The sequence below is a fragment of the Grammomys surdaster genome, unplaced genomic scaffold (assembly GCF_004785775.1).
Source record: "Grammomys surdaster isolate TR1022 unplaced genomic scaffold, NIH_TR_1.0 125901, whole genome shotgun sequence".
NCBI lineage: Eukaryota > Metazoa > Chordata > Mammalia > Rodentia > Muridae > Grammomys > Grammomys surdaster.
The window spans coordinates 71029-90171 of NW_021620725.1; the positions used below are offsets into that span (position 1 = coordinate 71029).

The 19143-nt window shown below is 41.0% G+C and overlaps 2 protein-coding genes across 2 annotated transcripts in view; one reads left to right on the top strand and one right to left on the bottom strand.

Moving 5' to 3' along the window:
- Gtpbp8 (GTP binding protein 8 (putative)) overlaps positions 1-4007 on the top strand; it is a 9899-nt gene extending 5892 nt beyond the window's left edge. The window contains exons 5-6 of the mRNA XM_028752436.1: positions 656-774; positions 3530-4007. Of these exons, the coding sequence (XP_028608269.1) occupies positions 656-774; positions 3530-3599 (189 nt within the window). The 3' untranslated portion in view covers positions 3600-4007. The remainder of the gene's footprint in view (positions 1-655; positions 775-3529) is intronic.
- Positions 4008-5845: 1838 nt separating this feature from the next.
- Nepro (nucleolus and neural progenitor protein) lies at positions 5846-19041 on the bottom strand. The gene is made up of 9 exons (XM_028752431.1): positions 18900-19041; positions 16315-16469; positions 14145-14224; positions 13740-13871; positions 13251-13328; positions 11399-11763; positions 10984-11045; positions 8049-8305; positions 5846-7110 (listed from the first exon to the last, which is right to left on the bottom strand). The coding sequence occupies exons 1-9, from the start codon at positions 19003-19005 to the stop codon at positions 6648-6650; spliced, it is 1698 nt and encodes a 565-aa protein (XP_028608264.1). The 5' UTR covers positions 19006-19041; the 3' UTR covers positions 5846-6647.
- Between the last annotated feature and the right edge of the window lie 102 nt (positions 19042-19143).

Genomic DNA, 19143 nt, shown 5'->3' on the forward strand with positions numbered 1-19143 from the left:
TGTGTGTGTGTGTGTGTGTGTGTGTGTGTGTGTGTGTGTGTGTGTGTTTGATATACCCCAGAAAAACTGGATAGATCGAAATTTCACTTTTTCCTTGATTTGTAATTACTCATGCTTTGACCTTCTGCTACTACTCTGTAGTTGGATAAATAACATTCTGAATTTACTGAAAATACAACTATAGTACATATACCCAGAAAATAATCCAATTTCTAATTTTTCCTTTACAGTATAACATGTAAAATTGAACTTCTTGGTTTGAAGATTGTTTCATATTAGCAGCTTTATGTGGCTCAGCCAACTTATATTAATTTAAATGTCGTAGACTATAAGATACAATGCAATCACATGAAACAGCTGAGATCAGTTATCAGTGTTGCTCCGTGGTTCTCACTGATCTTTAGATAAAGTCCAAGACATGGTCAAGTGTAGTAACTGCATTGTTAAGTAGTGGACACACAGTGGATACTTTATATGTAACATATGTTAGCTCATTTCATCAAATTATTTATGGCTTGTTTTTATTTTATAGATGAAAGAGTAGACAGAAATTTTAAAAATGTACTTGAAGCAACTCAGCCTAACTGAAAGATTGTAGTTAAAATGTGTAAGACTATACTGTTAAATTTTATTTCTAATACTTATTTTCCTCTAGATGATATTAACAAAAATTGACAAATCTTCCAAGGGGCATCTTTTAAAACAAGTACTCCAGATTCAGAAGTTTGTTAACACGCAGACACAAGGCTGCTTTCCTCAGCTGTTTCCTATAAGGTGAGAGTCAGACCACGCTAATAACATTGTGGAAAATATGTAATAACTAAAAGGCTCTGCTGTGAAATCAGTGCTCCTGAATGAGGTACCATAGGACAGCTCTTTTGCTGTAAGTTTTCAGTAGTCTGCTAGTACTTTATTCTGTTCTCTTTCTTCAATCTGGCTCTTCCTTATAGGTACTTCACTCTCTTTCTGCTTCAACCTAGCTCAACCCTAGACCATGGCAGAAATAAAACTTTACTTTTCAAACCAGTTTTCACTTCCTTACCTATTAATTGTGTCTGCAGGCACATGCTTGAGATGCTGTGCCTGTGGAGGACAGAGCGCCTTTATGGAGTCAGTTCTCTCCTGTCACCTTGTGGGATCTGAGACTCAACTGAGGTCATCAGGCCTGCAAACAAGCCGGTCTCCTGAATTTCAAAGAAAACTACTTATCTTTATGGTAAACAGATTAATCAGGTCATAATAGATCTGAGTTTGCCTGAAAACTTACAGGAAAAATTTCCCTTCAAAACTGGAGAGCTGAGTTCAAGAGCAGCCTTTACTACACAGTAGAACCCTCTCCTTCAAACTAATAATAATAATTTATTTTAAATTTTAATATGATATAGGCTTTTATAAAGAAGAAAAAATGTTTTGAATTTGAATTAAGCTAGACAGATGGTATTTTCTGAGCTGATGAATTTGGGGACTCTGATGTGGTTTCATGACAAACTTGGGTTTATCCTTCTGTTGTGAATCGTGGGTACCTTAAGTAAGTACTGAGTGCTGAGACAGCTGGAGAATCAATCTCGGATTTCCTTGCTTTGACTTGTTTGTGGAAGGCACCATGGTAATTCGTGAGAAAATAAGAAACCAAGTCACTGTTGTAGGTGAAACTGTCCCCTTAGCAGCCGTTTTAGTCAAATCAGTGTAGATCTGTTGAAATTGAGATTATGAATATGACTTTCAGGATCCTTAATCCTACAAAACATCTTCTCCGGGGCCACCTCCATTCAGGTCTGTCCTGTTCTTTTGCCTTTATCCTACAAGTGCAGTGGAAATCCTGGAGGTGGAAGTAAAGTTCTAATTCCTCCCAGAGCCCTCAGCATTGCTGTAGAAGACAGCCACTTATTTTAACTGTTTAGTATGAAATAAAGCAGGTATATAAAGTACACAGAGTTAAACTAGCCAATTATAGTTAATATATACCTATGTTGAAGCAATGTAAATTTAGTTCTATAAGCTTTGTTTGAATTAACAGCTTGATGTGACCAGGGAAAGTTAGTAATGTTGGGACCTACAATGGTGGAATTACGGAGTTCCCAAAAGGGAACTGATGACGCAGTGGCCTCACACTGCTGTGCTCACAAACCATCCACATGTCAGTGTGCCTTGACAACTAGAGCTTTATCTGTGTGAACACAGATAATGGGGGAGGCATTGCTACACATACAGCAGCTTCATTGATCTTCATAGTAAACATGCCAGTTTCTCATATACGGTTACAAGTGAGAAACAGAGTTACAGAGAGGTATGTGATGTGGAAAGAGCATGGACCTCAGCCATGGGTTGTGTAACATCTATAGGCTTCTGTTGAAGAGGCTACATGTTTTAAAGCAACTTGTTTCATTTTCTCACTAGAAGGGTCATGTATTATGGTTGATACACACTTTACAGAATTTCTTGTCAGTCAGAAGTGGCAGGATTAGGCTTAAGGTCTACATTATTGGATTCCTGGTATTTTTTTTTTAAGGGCATTTTCCTTTTTACACATGCCCCTGGAATTACTGCTGCCATACATATTTATCACATGTGGCCAAGGCCCCAGAGGTGGTCACTCAACAGCAGAATCTATGAATTGAGACATAGAAGCCTGTTCTCCTGAGAGAACTATAACCCACCAGTCATTTGTAAGAATATACTCACAGAGAAGCTTAGTCTGCAAAGGTTTGACTTTGAACCTATAGATAATAACTAAGTGATAATTTCCATGCAGACTCTGGCCCAACAGATAGAAAGGTGTAACTGTGAAGTCTCCATACAGATTAATATTATGATTGGTATATTTAAATAAGGCACAGTCAAGTTGTTTCTGTATTTTTTGCGAGTAAATTTGCAAACAGATGAGAACTCTGGGGACAGAACTGTATGAGCTAACAGAACCATTGCATTAGGAGTACAGAGTACCAATTAGTATATGAACCATCAAACTTGTATCTTTCCTCTAAGTTGTATCTGCTTAGTTCAGTCTTAAAAGACATCATAAGGCTGTTTTCAGCAAGGTAGTCTTGGCCAGAAAATCTACAGAGCCACACTCGCTAACAGAACTGGCATACTCCAGAGCAGACTTCATTCTTATAAGCCAGAGTGTAGTCCTGCCTGAGAGACCTCGGTGGTGCAATTCTGTGTGGACGGAAACAGACACATACAAGTCACAACATGTAACAATTTCTTTTTAACCTAAAAATATTTCAAGGTGGTTGAACTTTTATCACAAAGACCACACTAATTATCTCAAGGCATACTTGGAGAACAGATGAAAGGAAGATGTGATACAACAGTTAGGATCCTGAAAGAAGTGGGTTGCATGGTGTAGAATATGCACGACACTGACAAAGAGGGGGCAGTAACAGACTAAAAGCATTGCCCTCCTACATGAGATCGTAAGAGTTTGTATAAAAAAACAAAACTTTGTGCTTTGTGTTACTTGACTTGAGATCTATTGCAATCTCTCAGGTAAAGAAGAAAATCAAGTTTTCTTTTCTTTTCACAGTGCAGTAACCTATTCTGGAGTCCATCTGTTGAAATGCTTTATAGCAGATATAACAGGAAGTCTTAAGTAAATGTGCCCAGAGTAGATGATGTTTCAAAGTTCTTCATGTCAACTGGAGTTAAACACCCAGAAGAATGCCAATATTGTTTTAAATATTGTGCATCTCAACTTGAAGGAGATTCAGCTTTAAAACCTGCATTACCCTGAAGCAAGAACAAATGTGTTGGGGGTAATGGTTACAAATAATTAAATCATATTGTTCATTAGGACAGATGCTAGCTGGCTTTTCTATTTTAACTGACAAGTCCAAGAGCATATACAAACCCATGAATTGAGACCCTGCTTCTATGTAGAGGTTGCATAAATTGGGTTTTTCTTTTATAAATGTCTACTGTCTTTAATGCTATAAATATGAACTAGGTAAAGAAGAGGGTGCCTTCTGTAAAGCACGCATGTGTTTTAGGAAGTAAATGGTTGTGTGTATGCTTATAACTCTTCTGGTTTTTATGTGAATATGGAAAAAAAAAACTTGTCATACCATGCAAACACCAGTCATGAGAGTAGACCACAGGCTTGATGATCAGAGTCCAGAGTTCAGGTTCTCCTTCTAGTGTCCTTGGGAAGCCCACTTGATGTTTCCTCACCTCCGTGGTGGCTATTGGCACCTTAGCTATGAAAGCTAACAAGTTATACTGATAACAGCTGCATGTTTACAAACCCAAACCAACCACAGAACACAGCAAAACTCATAGGCTTTTATCAGAGAAGACACCCCACCTTGAAAGAAGTAGAAAAAATTAACAGGAACTAGATTTAAGTGAAGAAATTCATTCACAAGTCAGTGCGATGATTTAGAATCACTGCTAGAGATTCTGAATGGGAAGACTAGCTTTGGCCTGCAGCTCACAGGAGGAAATCTTACAAAGACATCAACTCTTCATGAAGTTTCTTAGCATTTCAAAGTGAGACTGCTGTTAGAAGTTATAGCTGTGGTAAGGCTACCGAACTTTGTGGCTTTTTAAAACCCCAATTGTAAATGTTTCCATTGGTCAACAGTTGATAGAATTAGTCTATTTTACCCTAAGCAGAAAAAAAAGTTTAAATTTTTTTTCACAAAGCAAAAGATAAATGTCAAAATAATTACATTCAAAGCCATCCTTCTGTCAATGCTTCCCACAGTGGCAGACATGAGGTGATCAGAAAAAGGGGCAGTGGAGTGGAAGGACTGTTTGCCCAGCATGCCGGGCCACCACACAGACTTTCTGAGCATTCTCAAGACGTGGACCTCTAGTGCAAGGGAATGTAGTTCAGTAGTAAAGCGATACCTGGCATAACGAGGCACTGGGTTCCATTCCCAGAGACCAGAGGATGAGGCAGGTACACACCTCTTCCCAGTTGTACAGGCCCAAGCACCCAGAGATTCATATGCTTATATATGTATACATACACTATACACACAGATCACACATTCTAAAAAGCCTAGAAGCCAGGACAGGTCCCCAGAGCAGAAGGCAAGGTCCAACCCTACTCAACAGGGGTCAACACAGTGGTGTCAAGAGGATTTGAAAGGTCACAAATTCTCATACACTGCACTTACAACTGAACACCTAATGCTCCTTTCAGACCTTATCTGCGAAGCTAGGAACTGGAAGTGGTTCAGATTACGGAATTTGGGGCTGTTTGCAGACTTTAATAGGAGAATGCTCCAAGTCCAAGACTTCCAAAATCAGAAATATTCAAACTTGTAGCTTTCTTGAGCCTCACAAGTGTGGTCCATTTCAGAGCAGAAGGCAGCTGTGTCCTAGCTGAAGTGAGTATGCAAAGTCCAGATTCACACCCTACCACTCACACCCTTGGGCCTTTGAAGCAAGTGTCCTGTTGTGCCTGAGGTTTCAGACTTGCAGGCCTGTGTTGTCACTGGACAGCTGGTCACTACAGAGGACAAGGGGAGGACTCACTGTGTTTTCTCTTAAGTTTATCATAACCTCCTGCCCCTTTCTGGCCTGCAGGGCCCAGCAGGTGTCACATGACTACATTACCTTTTCTCATGGGTAGAGCAGCTCATTTTAACTCATGACTGTCATTTCCAGGAGCAGTCAGCTGTATAGGTATGTACAGATAATCAGGTGATGGCACTGATACCTGGTTTCAAATTGATGATTGGCCTTATTCCTGGCATACACTTAGCTACTTTTTTTGTGTCTCATAGGAACAATAAACAGGAAAACACCAAAAGCTTTTCCATATATCCCCTTAGCAGTTATGGTGACAAAATGAAGATTAAATAACGGTTCTAAGCATTGGAGTAATGAAAAATCTTTTGATAATTCATTTTTAATAACATAGCATACACTCACATTTGTTATTCAAAAGGAAGACCTGGGCAGGTGAGATGACTCAGCAAACACATGATGCTATGCCTGAAAATCTGAACTTTCCACCTGTAGTGGCTTGAACATGCTGGCCCAGGAATCGGCACTATTAGGAAGTGCGGCCCTGTTGCAGTAGGTATGTCCCTGTGGGTGTGAGCTTTAAGCCCTTCCTCCCAGCCCATCCTGTTGCCTTCGGAACAGGATGTAGAACTCTAAGCTCCTCCTGCACTATGCCTACCCAGATGCTGCCATGCTCCTACCTTGATGATAATGGACTGGACCTCTGAACCTGTAAGCCAGCCCCAATTAAATGTTGTCCTTATTAAGAGTTACCTTGTCATGGTGTCTGTTCATAGCAGTAAAACCCTAACTGGGACAGCACCCCTTGGGACCCATTGGTGGAAGGACAAAACCAACTCTCACAAGTTACTTCTGATATCCACGTATATGTACACACCCTTGCACAAAATGTAAAAACCTTAAAAAGGGAATTTTTCATGAAGGATGTGTTCCTCAGACTGTTCATCATATTTAACACCTTGCACAGTTAAAGGCAAATACTCACCATCTGATTAACTTATACAACACTGCTGTGAATGTTTATTGAACTGAATACACTCCTGTGGAATACTGTACAGAAGCAGCTCTCAGCCTAAGCAGTGTTTCCAGATCTTAGCAATATCCCCTTAAAGTAGCAGACCACTGGACCAGCTTGTTAGCTGCTCAGAAGTTTCACATAAGTACATCTAAACTCCCATCAAAGCAAAAATATCATCAATGTCATCTGTCTCTGTAGCAGTGTCTGGGGCATTGTGTGTGTGCATCTGTCTCTTCGTCCAAAAGCCAGATTTGTTTCCACTGCCCCCTGCAAGATTCCCATGGATCCCCATCTTCTTTGTTTTTAGGTCAGGCTTTGCAAGTTTTCTCAAGACCTGCTTTCCATTAGGACAGACATCTGACGTCTGAACTGTCCCAGAGCATCTCCTCTTAGCACTGCTGTCCCTAGTGTTCTTCAGAGTCCCTTCAGGGACCTGCTGGGTTTTCTTTAAAAGAGTTGACTGTAACTTTCTCTGCGGTTTCCTTTGTCTTGATAAAACTTTATACTTTGATCTTCTTTGTCTGGGAGGATGCTTTGAAGTGCTGATACTACAGCCTCGGAGAAGGCAGTTGCAAAGAGATGTTTTCATGCACTGAAGCTTCTTCGGCAAACTAAAGGACGAAAGAGAAAAATCTCAACTTATTATGATACTAAGAGGTTCTCAAGCACTTTTAACTGTCTCTACCAATTTCCAACAGAAAAGTACACAATTTATTACAAGTCCTAGGCCTGTATATATGTACAACCCCAAACATACAAAAATAAGGAAATGAGAGGTTCAACCTAAGAGGATTTTTTTTTCATAGCCTGATTCCCTCTCTGATTCAGGATGCAGGCAGATGTGCCTCCATTTTGCCCCAAAGTAACTCCCATTAACTTCCTAACAAGGTCACAAATGGTGTGACCTTGCTCACAATTAAGAACCATAGCCTTCCCCCTCATGCTGATAACCTGTTCCTAGGTAAACAAGAGTGGATATGGCAAAATATTATAAATGAAAAGCTCTGTGGTGTGTCAGGATCCGCATCTGGCTAAGCTCATGTCAGAGCAGGAAATGAACAGAGGGAAGGAATAAAATGAAGAGTTATCTGGCGAAGACAACTGACCCCTGTGAGGTGCCCTGTGTGTTGTTCCACATCCCCCTCAAGCCTGCAGTCAGAACTCACTTTATCACTACCTCACTTCTCTCACCCCCTCAGCCAGCTGTGCTGCTGCTGTCTTCAGAAGGCCACCTACCACAAGATTAAGAGCCCCTGAAGACCAAGGCTGCCCCATGCTGTTGCCCAGGCTTTGAACACCACAGGCAATCTTAATGCTTTCTGAAATGAACCAGTGGGAATGACATAGTGTAATGAAGTCCAGACAACTGTCAGTTCACTTTCTTCTCCTGACACGACCGCCCAGATAACCTTAGCAAACACATAAAACTGTACTTTGAGTAGGTCTTGTTCTAGGACCCCAAGGGCTGTTAGCTTTTAAACAAAGGAGGCAATGCACTTGTGTACACTTTCTTACTGAAAAGGGAAAGGAATTTTTCTAATGTAATTACCTACAACCTTGAGATTCCACATGTCTAAGCCTATTGCTCTTAAGAAGTTTGTTGCCCAGATAGGTGGCCTGAGCCTTGAGCTTCTTGCTCCGGGACCACACAATTGCCGTTTCGATTTCCTCAGAAAGTTGGGTGAATGTCTTGGTCATTCGGATTCTTTGCACAATATTGTTAGCCCAGTGAGTTCTCAGTTTCTGAGAGGAAAGTTTGGTTGTCTTCAGTTTGGATTGAGAATATTTAAACTTCTGGTTAGTCTCCTGAAGTGTAAAAAGGTGAGAAAAAAGATATTGAAAATAGTAATGACTTGTAAATAAAGGAAAAGTTTTGAAAAGCTGATCCATTAAAAAAATTAAAATAATTTTTTAAGGACACTTTTAATCCCTCAACCTTTCCTTTTCATCCATTCTCCTAACACTGACTCTTTTTATCCTTCTACAAAGGCAAGTCCTATCTGCCTTTTAATGAAGTGTACACAGGAAACCCAAACTACTATAACACAAATATGTAACACACCTTCACACACACTAGAACTGGTTAAATAGTAGTCAAGGTCTAATGATGAGGGAAAAAAATCCCAAATCTTTCACAATGACATCATGTAACTGTCTTGTTTTCTTGTTTGCTTATCAGGGAGGTCATTTTTATTTTTGACTTTTTTTTTTTTTTTACTGAAAACTGAACTTAGGACCTTATAAATACTTGGCAAGTAGCCTATATCCCCAGCCCTTTAAAAGTTTTGGGTTTTGTTTTTTTGTTTTTGGTTTTTGCTTTGTTTTGTTGAATTCTGAGACTCGGCCTCAACAAGTTATCCAGGCTGATTTAAACTCAGTCTAGTCTAGTTCAGAGAGGCTTTGAACTTGCCATCCTCCTGCCTCAAACTACTGAGTAGCAGACATAACAAGGCTATGCCAGTAGGCCTGACTTGGAGTACATTTGTTTTTCACTTATTTCCATCACCCCCAGGAACAATCCTCAAGAAGGGTCATAAATGTTACTGCAACCATAAAGACAGGGAACACTGGAAAGTGCCCAGCATGAGAGGCCTGGCAGTCTGTCAGTGAACAGTGAATGATTAAGTGTACAGCACTCCTACCTGGCAGTCAGTGAACAGTGAATGATTAAGTGTACAGCACTCCTACCTGGCAGTCAGTGAACAGTGAATGATCAAGTGTATAGCACTCCTACCTAGCAGTCTGTCAGTGAACAGTGAATGATCAAGTGTGCAGCACTCCTACCTGGCACCACTTTTAAGCAAACATGTTTACTTCTTCAGTCTTTTCTACAGCAAGTCCAGTTTTGGATTTTACTAGCTGGTTCTACTTTATGAAACTATAGCACCTACTACCTCTACCTATCCTCCAATGAAAGCTTACTTTCTTTCCAAATTTATGGTGGCATACACTTTTATCCCCAACATTCAGGAAGCAGAGGCAAACAGGTCTCTATGAGGTCAGCCTGCTGGTCTAGCATGGTGAGTTCCAGACTAGCCAGGGACTAGTATAGTACCCTACCAAATAAGTAAATAAATATTCTCAAACCCAACAGGAACCTAAAGAAATAATTATGAAATTAAAGACTCCAGTATTATTTTATGATCAATAAATTGCTCTAAAAACAAGGTGAGTATATGAATGCCAATTACTAACAATATGGAGTAATTACTCTTGAATAAGGAGGATTCAGCCCGGCTCCCCTACAGACCAACTCTGCAGACGTGGGAAGGCCCACAGACACCACAGCTGTTGAAACCAGAACTGAAAGATTCTCCTGGGACTGCTATAATAAGGAATCATACAGCCTGCATTCAAACCTGAAGCCTATCACTTCACTATGTAACCTGGGTAACTCTGGAGAGTTTCTATGCCTCAGTTCCCTCTCCCTCCCCCCCTTGAGATATGAAAGCAGTAACATAAGAGTTTCTCCACAGACCTCTTCTGAGGATTATGGGGTTAATGCACATAAAGCATTGAAGATATTGTCAGGTGCTTGAAGGATCTGCTATGATTTTTTCCTCCTTCTGAACTCATGAATTGGGCAAGATAAAAATGCAAACTGCCATATGTGTTAAAATGTTCAATAAAAAACTGTGGGTTCTTAGAAATAAGAGTTCTTAAATAAAATGGGAGAAATAACCTATGACGGAAACCAGATAATGGTAATAAAAGTCAAGCAGTTACTGGGTGACGAGTGACACTGACGTACTTAGTCATGAAGTCTAGGACCATTTTCTGACACTAATAAAAGGTATCATGTTAAAGCTTGAACCCCCAAAAGGTCTAATGCCTCATGACAAATGGGGAGGAAGACAAGACTGATGACTGTTACTAACAACATCTGCTTAAATGCTTACCACACACGAGACTCCACCTAACACGTACTAGCCCAAAATTAGGAGGTGCATGGCATAGAGAAGGGAGGTATAGAGAGGTCAGGGAACACACAGCTAATACAAAGTGGGGCCAACAGCCGGGCAGTGGTGGCACATGCCTATAATCCCAGCACTTGGGAGGCAGAGGCAGGTGGATTTCTGAGTTTGAGGCCAGCCTGGTCTACAGAGTTAGTTCCAGGTCAGCCAGGGCTACATAGAGAAACCCTGTCTGGAAAAACAAAAACAAAACAAAAAAAACAAAAAAAAGTGGGGCCAACTTTCCAGCAAGTACAAAACTCGTGCTCTTAAACTGCTTAACATCCACACTTAGGGTGAGCCATAAGGCTACGTGGAGATTCCTAAGAAATGCCTACTAAAGCACTTGTGAATACATTCCACTAATGGGAGTAACTAGGACCATTAAAGTCAGCTTCTTCATTCAACAGCACACACTGAGAATGAAGAGTGCAATCAAGCCTATTAGAGCAAACTCCACCTCCCTCCTTAGTGAAGAGCTTCCTCTAAACTTGGCAGAAGTGAAAAGCTATGAGGTTAAACCAGACAGACCTGAGTAGCTTTGTTTTGAAGTCTTGCGCAGAAAGCCCGCACGTCAAATCCCAACGGCTTTTCTGTGGAATTAAAAAAAAAAAAAAAAAAAGACAGAAAATCTCAGCCATATTACTTTGAAACGTCCAACAAATTCTTAACTATGTGACATTTCCTGCCAAGTTACTGCAAAAGAAATGAAGAGAATAAATCAAAGCACCAGGAAGGAACCGGAAGCAGACCTGTGAGAACAGGTCACACTCACACCCTAAACATAATCAGTGTGAGGTTCTGATTTCCTCCTACATAACACATGACTGGATCATGCTTTCAAAGGTTTACTTTACAAGTATATATTTAAGAAAGAACGGAGAGAAATAAATAAACACAGATTAAAGGAAATAAGAAAAAGTCTGTGCTTATCTACGCAGCTCACCTTTCTTGGTCCTTTTACATGCTTTCACTGGCTGTCCCAGGTCCATACTGCTCTGTGGATTGCTTTTCATTTGTTCAGATGGTTTGGAAAGTCCATCTAAGGCGTCTTCACTGGTCTTTGGTAGTTGCTCTCTCATTAAAAACAGTTTATTTAGCAACTTAGTTACTCCTTTAGTAGCAAAAGCTGCAGGTGTTTTTCCCTTAAAGACTTCAAGGTAAGAGGGGCCTAGAAAGTCAGTGATGTCAGAGGGAAAGGCAAAATCTTTGAAGTAAGGCATGGGCTGAATCCTGGAGATCTCCTGATGCAACCCAAGCAATGGCTCATATAAGGAAATCAGCCTTCTCAAAAGTCCTTTATGGAGGACCCTGTAAAGAAAGAGAAGCTCGAGCCGGGCGGTGGTGGCGCACGCCTTTAATCCCAGCACTTGGGAGGCAGAGACAGGCGGATTTCTGAGTTCGAGGCCAGCCTGGTCTACAGAGTGAGTTCCAGGACAGCCAGAGCTATACAGAGAAACCCTGTCTCGAAAAACCAAAAAAAAAAAAAAAAAAAAAAAAAAAAAAAAAAAAAAAAAAAAAGAAAGAGAAGCTCTTTATATATACATAATATATATAATATATATAATATATATAATATATATAATATATAATATTAGTAATTCAAATGCTATTGTTTCTGATTAAGAATAAGCAGAATAAACTAATGAAAACAGATGTAGAAGAAGAATAGTAGGAGCCAGAAGGGTCAAGGATACCACATGAAAACCTACAGAATCAACTAACCTGGGCTCACAGGGGCTCATAGAGACTGAACTGCCAACCAAGAGCCTACATGGAACTGACCTAGGCCCTCTGCACATATGTTACAGTTTGAGACTTAACAGTGGAAGCAGGGACTGTCTCTGTTGCCTGCTGTTGGGACCCTTTCCTCCTACTGGGTTGCCTGGTTCAGCCTTAACAGGAAAGGAGGTACCTAGTCTTACTGCAACTTGATATACCAGGGCTGGTTGACATCCATGGGAGGCCTGCCCTTTTATGAGGAGTGGGTGGGGGGCAGGATGGGAAGGAGGAGAGGAGAGAGGGCAAATTTTTGTTAACAAATGTTTAAAAAAATAATTTATTTATTAATTAAAAAGAATAAGCAGAACAAAAAGATGATTGAAATTACAAATAAGATATCTGTGTTAAGACATCAAAGCAAGGTTTATATTTGATGGTAGGAAGAATCTTCTGGGTTGGTCTCTGTTGTTTTGACAGTTTTGCTACACCCAAATCAGAACTAATGATCCAATTATGTCCCTAGCTATCCATCAAACTACTTTATGCTCAAACACACACAAGGAAATGTCTTCTTTTTTAAGTTTATAAATATTACAAGTATTATTTCTATCAACCAAATATGTCTCAAAAGCAGCAATGTGTCAGGCAGAAGAGAAGTCTAGAGCATACAAGGAAGGTCAAATTGTATTTCTAATTTCTATTAAAATTAACAACCAGTTGTCAGAAAGAACCAAGATACAGCCAGCCCAGGAACAGCAGCTTTTTCAAAAGCCTACTACAATATTACTACTGCCACCATTATTATTATTATTATCATTATTATTATTTTCTATTATTATAGTTCCTAGGTCCTAGAGAATCACTTTCTGAGTTACTCAGTGTCAAGGTGAAGATTTCAGAAGAAAAGCCCTGACATAACTACCCAGCTAACAATGTGCAAGTCAACTGTCATGGGAAGAAAGGCAAGCCTGCACCTTCAGACCCCAGGGCAGTGGTGTGAAAGGGAGCTGTGTGAATACTAACAAGAAACTTGGGCCAGGTAAAAATGAACCACAAATGCAGAAATGTGAACATACCATAACCTGCTCACCAGCCCAACCATCACAAGGTTCAAAATAATGAATTCCTGTAGCCCTAAGTGCTTCACAGTCAACCTGAAGAATCAGTTTAAGGTAGAAAAACAAAACCAAGGGAATTTAAGATTTGTAACTCACAATTATGAAAGAACGAATTTCTAAGAAAGCTTTAAAGATAGTAAAGCCCTAGCATGGCAATAAAGTCACATTACACTAAAAGCAAAATTATCCATTCTACTAGAGCTCCAATTATTACAGTTAGTCTCTCAGTAAGAATGTCTAAAGGTCAAGCTCTCACTATACACGCTAGGTAGAGACACAGAGTCCCTGGCACCAGCCATGCCAGCAATTGCTGGAAGAGGAGCCAAAAGCCAAAGCTTTGAGAATTCCCACAGGTTACAGTGCCTTAAGAGCACAGCATTTGAACAGAAGCCCAATAGAACCAAACAGCTTCCATTCAAGAGAAGGCATTCCCGTACTCAAGGATACAGAAATGCTTTGCAGCAGCAGTCCAGCAAGCGCAGTAACAACTTGCAGCCTCCCAAAACCTTCATCAGCACCACCTCCACCACCGGCTGGCTCGGGACGACTCGGTTTTCGGTAGCTCCAGGCTGAGTTGCACTGACATACACAGAAAAGGACATGACGGTCATCTTTTAAACACAGCATTCCTGCAGCAGCATTCAGACTAAGTGGTTACACCCAGTAGTACTCCACTGTTCTTTCACTACAACCTACTGTGAGTCCCATTTCAGTGTCCCACCAGTCCTTCCCATCAGTCAACAGGTTCCCCTCTCTAACACACAACACAAACATCTTGGCATAGTTAATTATACCTCAACACCAACCAGAGAGTACCAAAGGGTGCTCCTGACAGAGCAATGGACCACCTACTTGGCAGACAACAACTGTGACAGGTCTTCAATTGAGCCCTCCAAATTCATGTGTTTCAAGCGCTTTAAGCACTGTTCTACCTGAAGGAGGAAAAGCAGCTCAAATTAGTATGTGTATATATAACAATGTCACAAATATAACCAAGAATGCAAAGAAAGCAAAGCATCTCACGGTATGGAAATATGCCACAGAAGGCCTTCCCATTTAAGGCCAAGGAAACCCAAATCCCAAAATATTTGCTTCTGCTTACAAATACAGAATTTCACCAACCCAACAAAGTTCTCAATCCAAGAAAATTACTACATGCCAAGTATACTCGATGCTGTAAAGTGACCAAAATGAATATAAGTCTCAACATTATAATTTGTTGAGGGAACATATTTATAGCAGTGAGCTTACTAAAACAGGAAAGCAAATTCTTAACTCAGTTTCAACAGTCTATAAGTACCAGAAATGAAGGAAGTGACTTAGTCACAGAATAACTATACTGAACACCTACTATGTGCAAGATATGCTAGGCAATAACATGGTATATGATACAATCCAATTTTTAGAAATAAAAACAGATAACATATCAAGTTCTTAACTAAATGCTAAAATGGATATGCTTTATTTAACACTGCAATCTCCCCTTCTCTGCTTTTTCCTTATAGCACTTCTTACCAGTTGGTATGCCAGTTATTGACTGACTAGCTGACTGACTGCCCTTTTCTCCAAACTATACTATAAATTCCCCATGGAGAATAGAACTTGTCTGTTTTGTTCACGAATATAATCCAGTTATTAGAACAGGGGTTAGTAGGTTCTCGTGGGGGGATAGGAGAAAAAGCCATGTAAAATACAAAATGCTATATGAATTCTCTAGTTGTCAGAAACACTCACAAAGGGCATTCCCTGGACTGTACCCACGCATCAGAGGATGATGGGAACTAATACTGGTCAATGCTGTTATCTTGTTAGCGCTACATATACACTAATAAAAACCAAATCAGACTTATGGGTTCTACTTCAGCAATAGCTCAATCCTTAAATTCACTGGATCTGGCTTTTTAATTTCTAAGTCTGGACCCCATCTTTTAAGATAGTTATTGACAGTCCAAGACAACAATCCACTTGGAAAATAGTCAGTGAAATATGATTTAGGGGAGGGGAAGGGAGGGAGGGAAAGAATGAAGGCAAGGAAGTTAGTAAACAAGTTTGATCTTGGATTCGAAAACCTGGGTAAAAGCTACCCTAGAAGAAAATTTAGGGAAAGATCATGATCCTCTTTGATAAGGGAATCTTCATCCCTTAGACCTTAAACAGTGGGAACATAGCTAACCAGAAAGAGTTAACTCTGTATAGTGAGAAACTGTGTCTTTTTCATACCCGTATATCCAACACATTGTCAACAGAGAACTTTGTGAGAAGTAAGTAAATACTGGAAAGATGGCTCTGTCACACAGTGCCTAGCACACTGTGCTTTTTAAAGGTACTTGCACTGGTACCAATGTGACTACGTGAGCGATACATGCAGAACCCAGCTTCAGCAGGTCTCGGCCATGTTAGAGTCCTGGAGCCAAAAGTCACAGTATTTTCTTAATCTCTAAAAAGTACATGAAACCATTCTACACCACAGCTTACCATAAACCCACTTACACCAACACACTGCTGATTAGATTATGACTCCAAAGAAGTAAACCACAACCCTAAACCACAACTGTTTTCTTTTTTAAGATTTTAGGGTTTAAATTAGTTTACTTTTGAACTAGGCAAAGGCACTGTTAGACTGTACATAGAAAAAATTAAACTGAAAAGACTCAAAATACACTTTTTTGTTGTTTGTTTGCTTGTTTTGAAACGAGATCTCTCTACATAGCCCTGGCTGTCCTGGAACTCACTACATAGACCAGGTTGGTCTCAAATTCATGGAGATCCGCCTGCCTCTGTCTCCAAGTGCTGGGATTAAAGGTGTGAACATCACACCCAGCTTTGAAATAAGCTTGATTATACATTACTTTTTGAAATGATTTTGGAAAAATCAAAGACCAAAAAAGCTAAAATGTAATTGTATCTTTTAGGCTTAAGAATCAAAATAATGTATGAACTTTCCATAAGTAACAAAACAGTAAGTGGCAGTGTGAGCCTCATGTTGATCAGTAGCAGACCACCTGTGGAGCATGGAGCTCACCTGTCTGAGGGCCAAATGGGGCTTGTGGTGGCCCAGTCTGTTGTGATTGCTGTAGAGAACTGAGCATAACACATCGACTTCCGCATCCAAGGTCTGGCTCTTGAGTGACTGTGTGACGAGGTGGCACCCTTTAATAGCAGCTGCAATGCAGACATCTAAAGCAGAGACGGTTAAAACGAGACTCGGTATGCATTCCTACATTTACCACACTGTATGAGAAACACATGAAAACATTCAGCCTTATTTGCTTTACAGAACTTAAAACACAAACCAGCCTCAACTATAAAAATGAAGGACTCTAAGAAAGACATTGGGAACTGAGGGCAGGTGATCAGTAAAGGAACATTTGTTAAACATCAATATGTGTCTGTCTTTATATCACTTTACTTTAATCATTTGGTGTACACTTATACCCCAAATATAAAAAAGCTTGGCCATGTTCCATCTTCTCTCTAAACCCCTCATTTTGTTCTGCAGGTGAGCAAGACAGAATGCATACAATGAGAGCCTTCAAAGGCAAAGGAACTGTATGTGGATACAATTTTTCTCTTTTTTTTTAAGATTTATTTATTTTATGAGTACATTGTAGCTGTCTTCAGACACACCAGAAGAGGGCATCCTGTCCCATTTCAGATGGTTGTGAGCGACCATGTGGTTGCTGGGAATGAACTCGGGGCCTCTGGAAGAGTAGTCAGTGCTCTTAACCACTGAGCCATCTCTCCACTTTTTGATAAGTATAATACATTCAGCCCTCTACCTGTGAGCACCAGCTATGTACTCAACCAACCTCAAACTGAATATAGTCCCCCAAAATTCCATCTGTAATGTATTTTAATAGCAGTCACATTGTATAGGATTTTATAAGCAATGTAGAGATAGTGTTAATGTATACAGAAAGATGTGTGTAGGTCCTACTGCAACTACTATCTACCATATTATACAGACTTGAGCATGTACACATTACTTTATAGGAAGGATTCCTAGAACCAATCTACCATGGATATCAGTGGGAAACTACATTCAGAAAAGAGAAACCACCAGGGCCACTGGAAATTGTATTATGTAACTGAAAGGGTATAAAAATGTTTCCTAATCCGAACGTGAGCAGCTGTGAAGCAGGTGTCATGTGCCATCTGGTGGCTCAGAAAGGAAACACAAACATTCTAAGTTAAAATCTCTGTTCCTCTTATCTAGAGAAATTAAATTGGCTACCTGGGTGGTGAGGAGTTGTTGAGCTTCCCATAGTATTGTTTTTAAAATTGTGACTAGAGAGGAATTCGAAAGAACTTTAAACTGCCTAGGAAAAAGAGGTGGGAAGAGGAGTGAGATGACTTGCTAGGTTATACTTAACAATTACCCAATGTGTCTATTTAATGACAACTACCGTCATTTGCCTGTCAAATCAGGCACTGTTACAAATGCTTCGTGGTATCGACATTTTCATTCCCTCAATATGGCCAAGAAGCTGGTACTATTTTTTATTCCCATTTTTGGGTGGGATAAAACCTGTTTTAGAAATAACAAAAATCTTAGCTGACAGTCATAGGACAAAAAGCAGGTTAAAAACAAAAACAACAAAAAGTTAGATATGACCATGAAACCTACAGCGTATATTGGTAGCTGTGTCTCCTGGTCTGACTGTCCCTTTGTGGTTAAACATCCTTCAAGCTGTAGGATGGCTACTCTCACTGCATTAAAAACTAAGGTACCCAGGTATTACCTCACAATTCGAAAGACCTCCACCTCATTATAATATTTAGGTTTAAATATTTTATTACGTTTTTAGGGTAGTGAGAGGGTTGTAACACAGCATTGAGTCCAGTGGGAGATGTAGAACATATTACTTGCAGAAGTTGGTTCCCGCCTTCTACCACGTGAATCCTGAGAATCAACCTCTGATATTTCATTTCGGTTTGGCCATATGCATGGACCCATCTTTTCGTCCCGCCCACCCAATAGGCTTTTCTAAAGGATCATGGGAAGAATGTTCCAAACCGGAGCCTGCCGGTGATTTGGGAGCGGGTAAATCAAATCTCCTGATCCCATGAATATGATAACACCTCCACAATCATATATACTAATATAAACTAAATTAAAATTCACAACACAGACCCCACGGACCTGCCACCTCTGACATCTCCTTGCGAGTCCTTGTTTTCTAAACAAATTGCTAAAACTGTCTCGGATTTTTTTTTTTCCTTAAGAACCGAGAGACCAGAGTAACGCCCTCGCCCGGTAAGGGGAAAACGAGCTCCGTATTTTAGTGACAAGCCGGAGGTCCGAGGCCCCGGTGCAGGCTACTTGGGTGACAGCCCCGATCCTTGGGGACAGGACAGGATCCAGGGGGCGTTTCGGGGTTACGGGCTGCACACGCCAGGCCGGGACTAGCAGTGCTTTCATGTTCCAGCTAAAGCACGCAGGAGCCCAGGAGCTTCCCAGCAATCCTCACGCCACACTACCCCGACCTTACGCCTGGTGCGCCCCTTCCCGGCGTGCCCCGCGCTCAGGAAGTCCCACCCCATCCCACGTGAGCCGGCCCGGCGGCTCCGAGAGACACGCTGAAGCTTGTCTCCGGCCTCACTCACCCAGGGTGCCGGTGGGGTCCTTCACCGTCAGTGTGCTGCAGTTCCCCGCCTGGGGGATCCTCACGCGGTTCCACGGCTCCGCGCCCGGCCGCACTGCAGCGGCCATCTGGAGCGGCGCGGAAGGGATTGGGAAGGCCGAGAGGGGCGAGAGCGAGTTGAGCGGCCTAGGCGGGAGAGGGAGGGAGGGAGGGAGGGAGGAAATGAGGCGCGAGGCGGGCCGGAGGGGCGCGGCCCGGGCCCTGGG

What these genes read in the sequence shown, in the direction of transcription:
- Nepro (XM_028752431.1), bottom strand. Translation starts at nt 19,005, where the DNA reads ATGGCCGCTGCAGTGCGGCCGGGCGCGGAGCCGTGGAACCGCGTGAGG. An exon ending in CCCATTTGGCCCTCAGACAG is followed by an intron (nt 14,225 to 16,314) that starts GTGAGCTCCATG and finishes TTCCTCCTTCAG; the next exon opens with GTAGAACAGTGCTTAAAGCG. An exon ending in TTCAAAACAAAGCTACTCAG is followed by an intron (nt 8,306 to 10,983) that starts GTCTGTCTGGTT and finishes TTTACACTTCAG; the next exon opens with GAGACTAACCAGAAGTTTAA.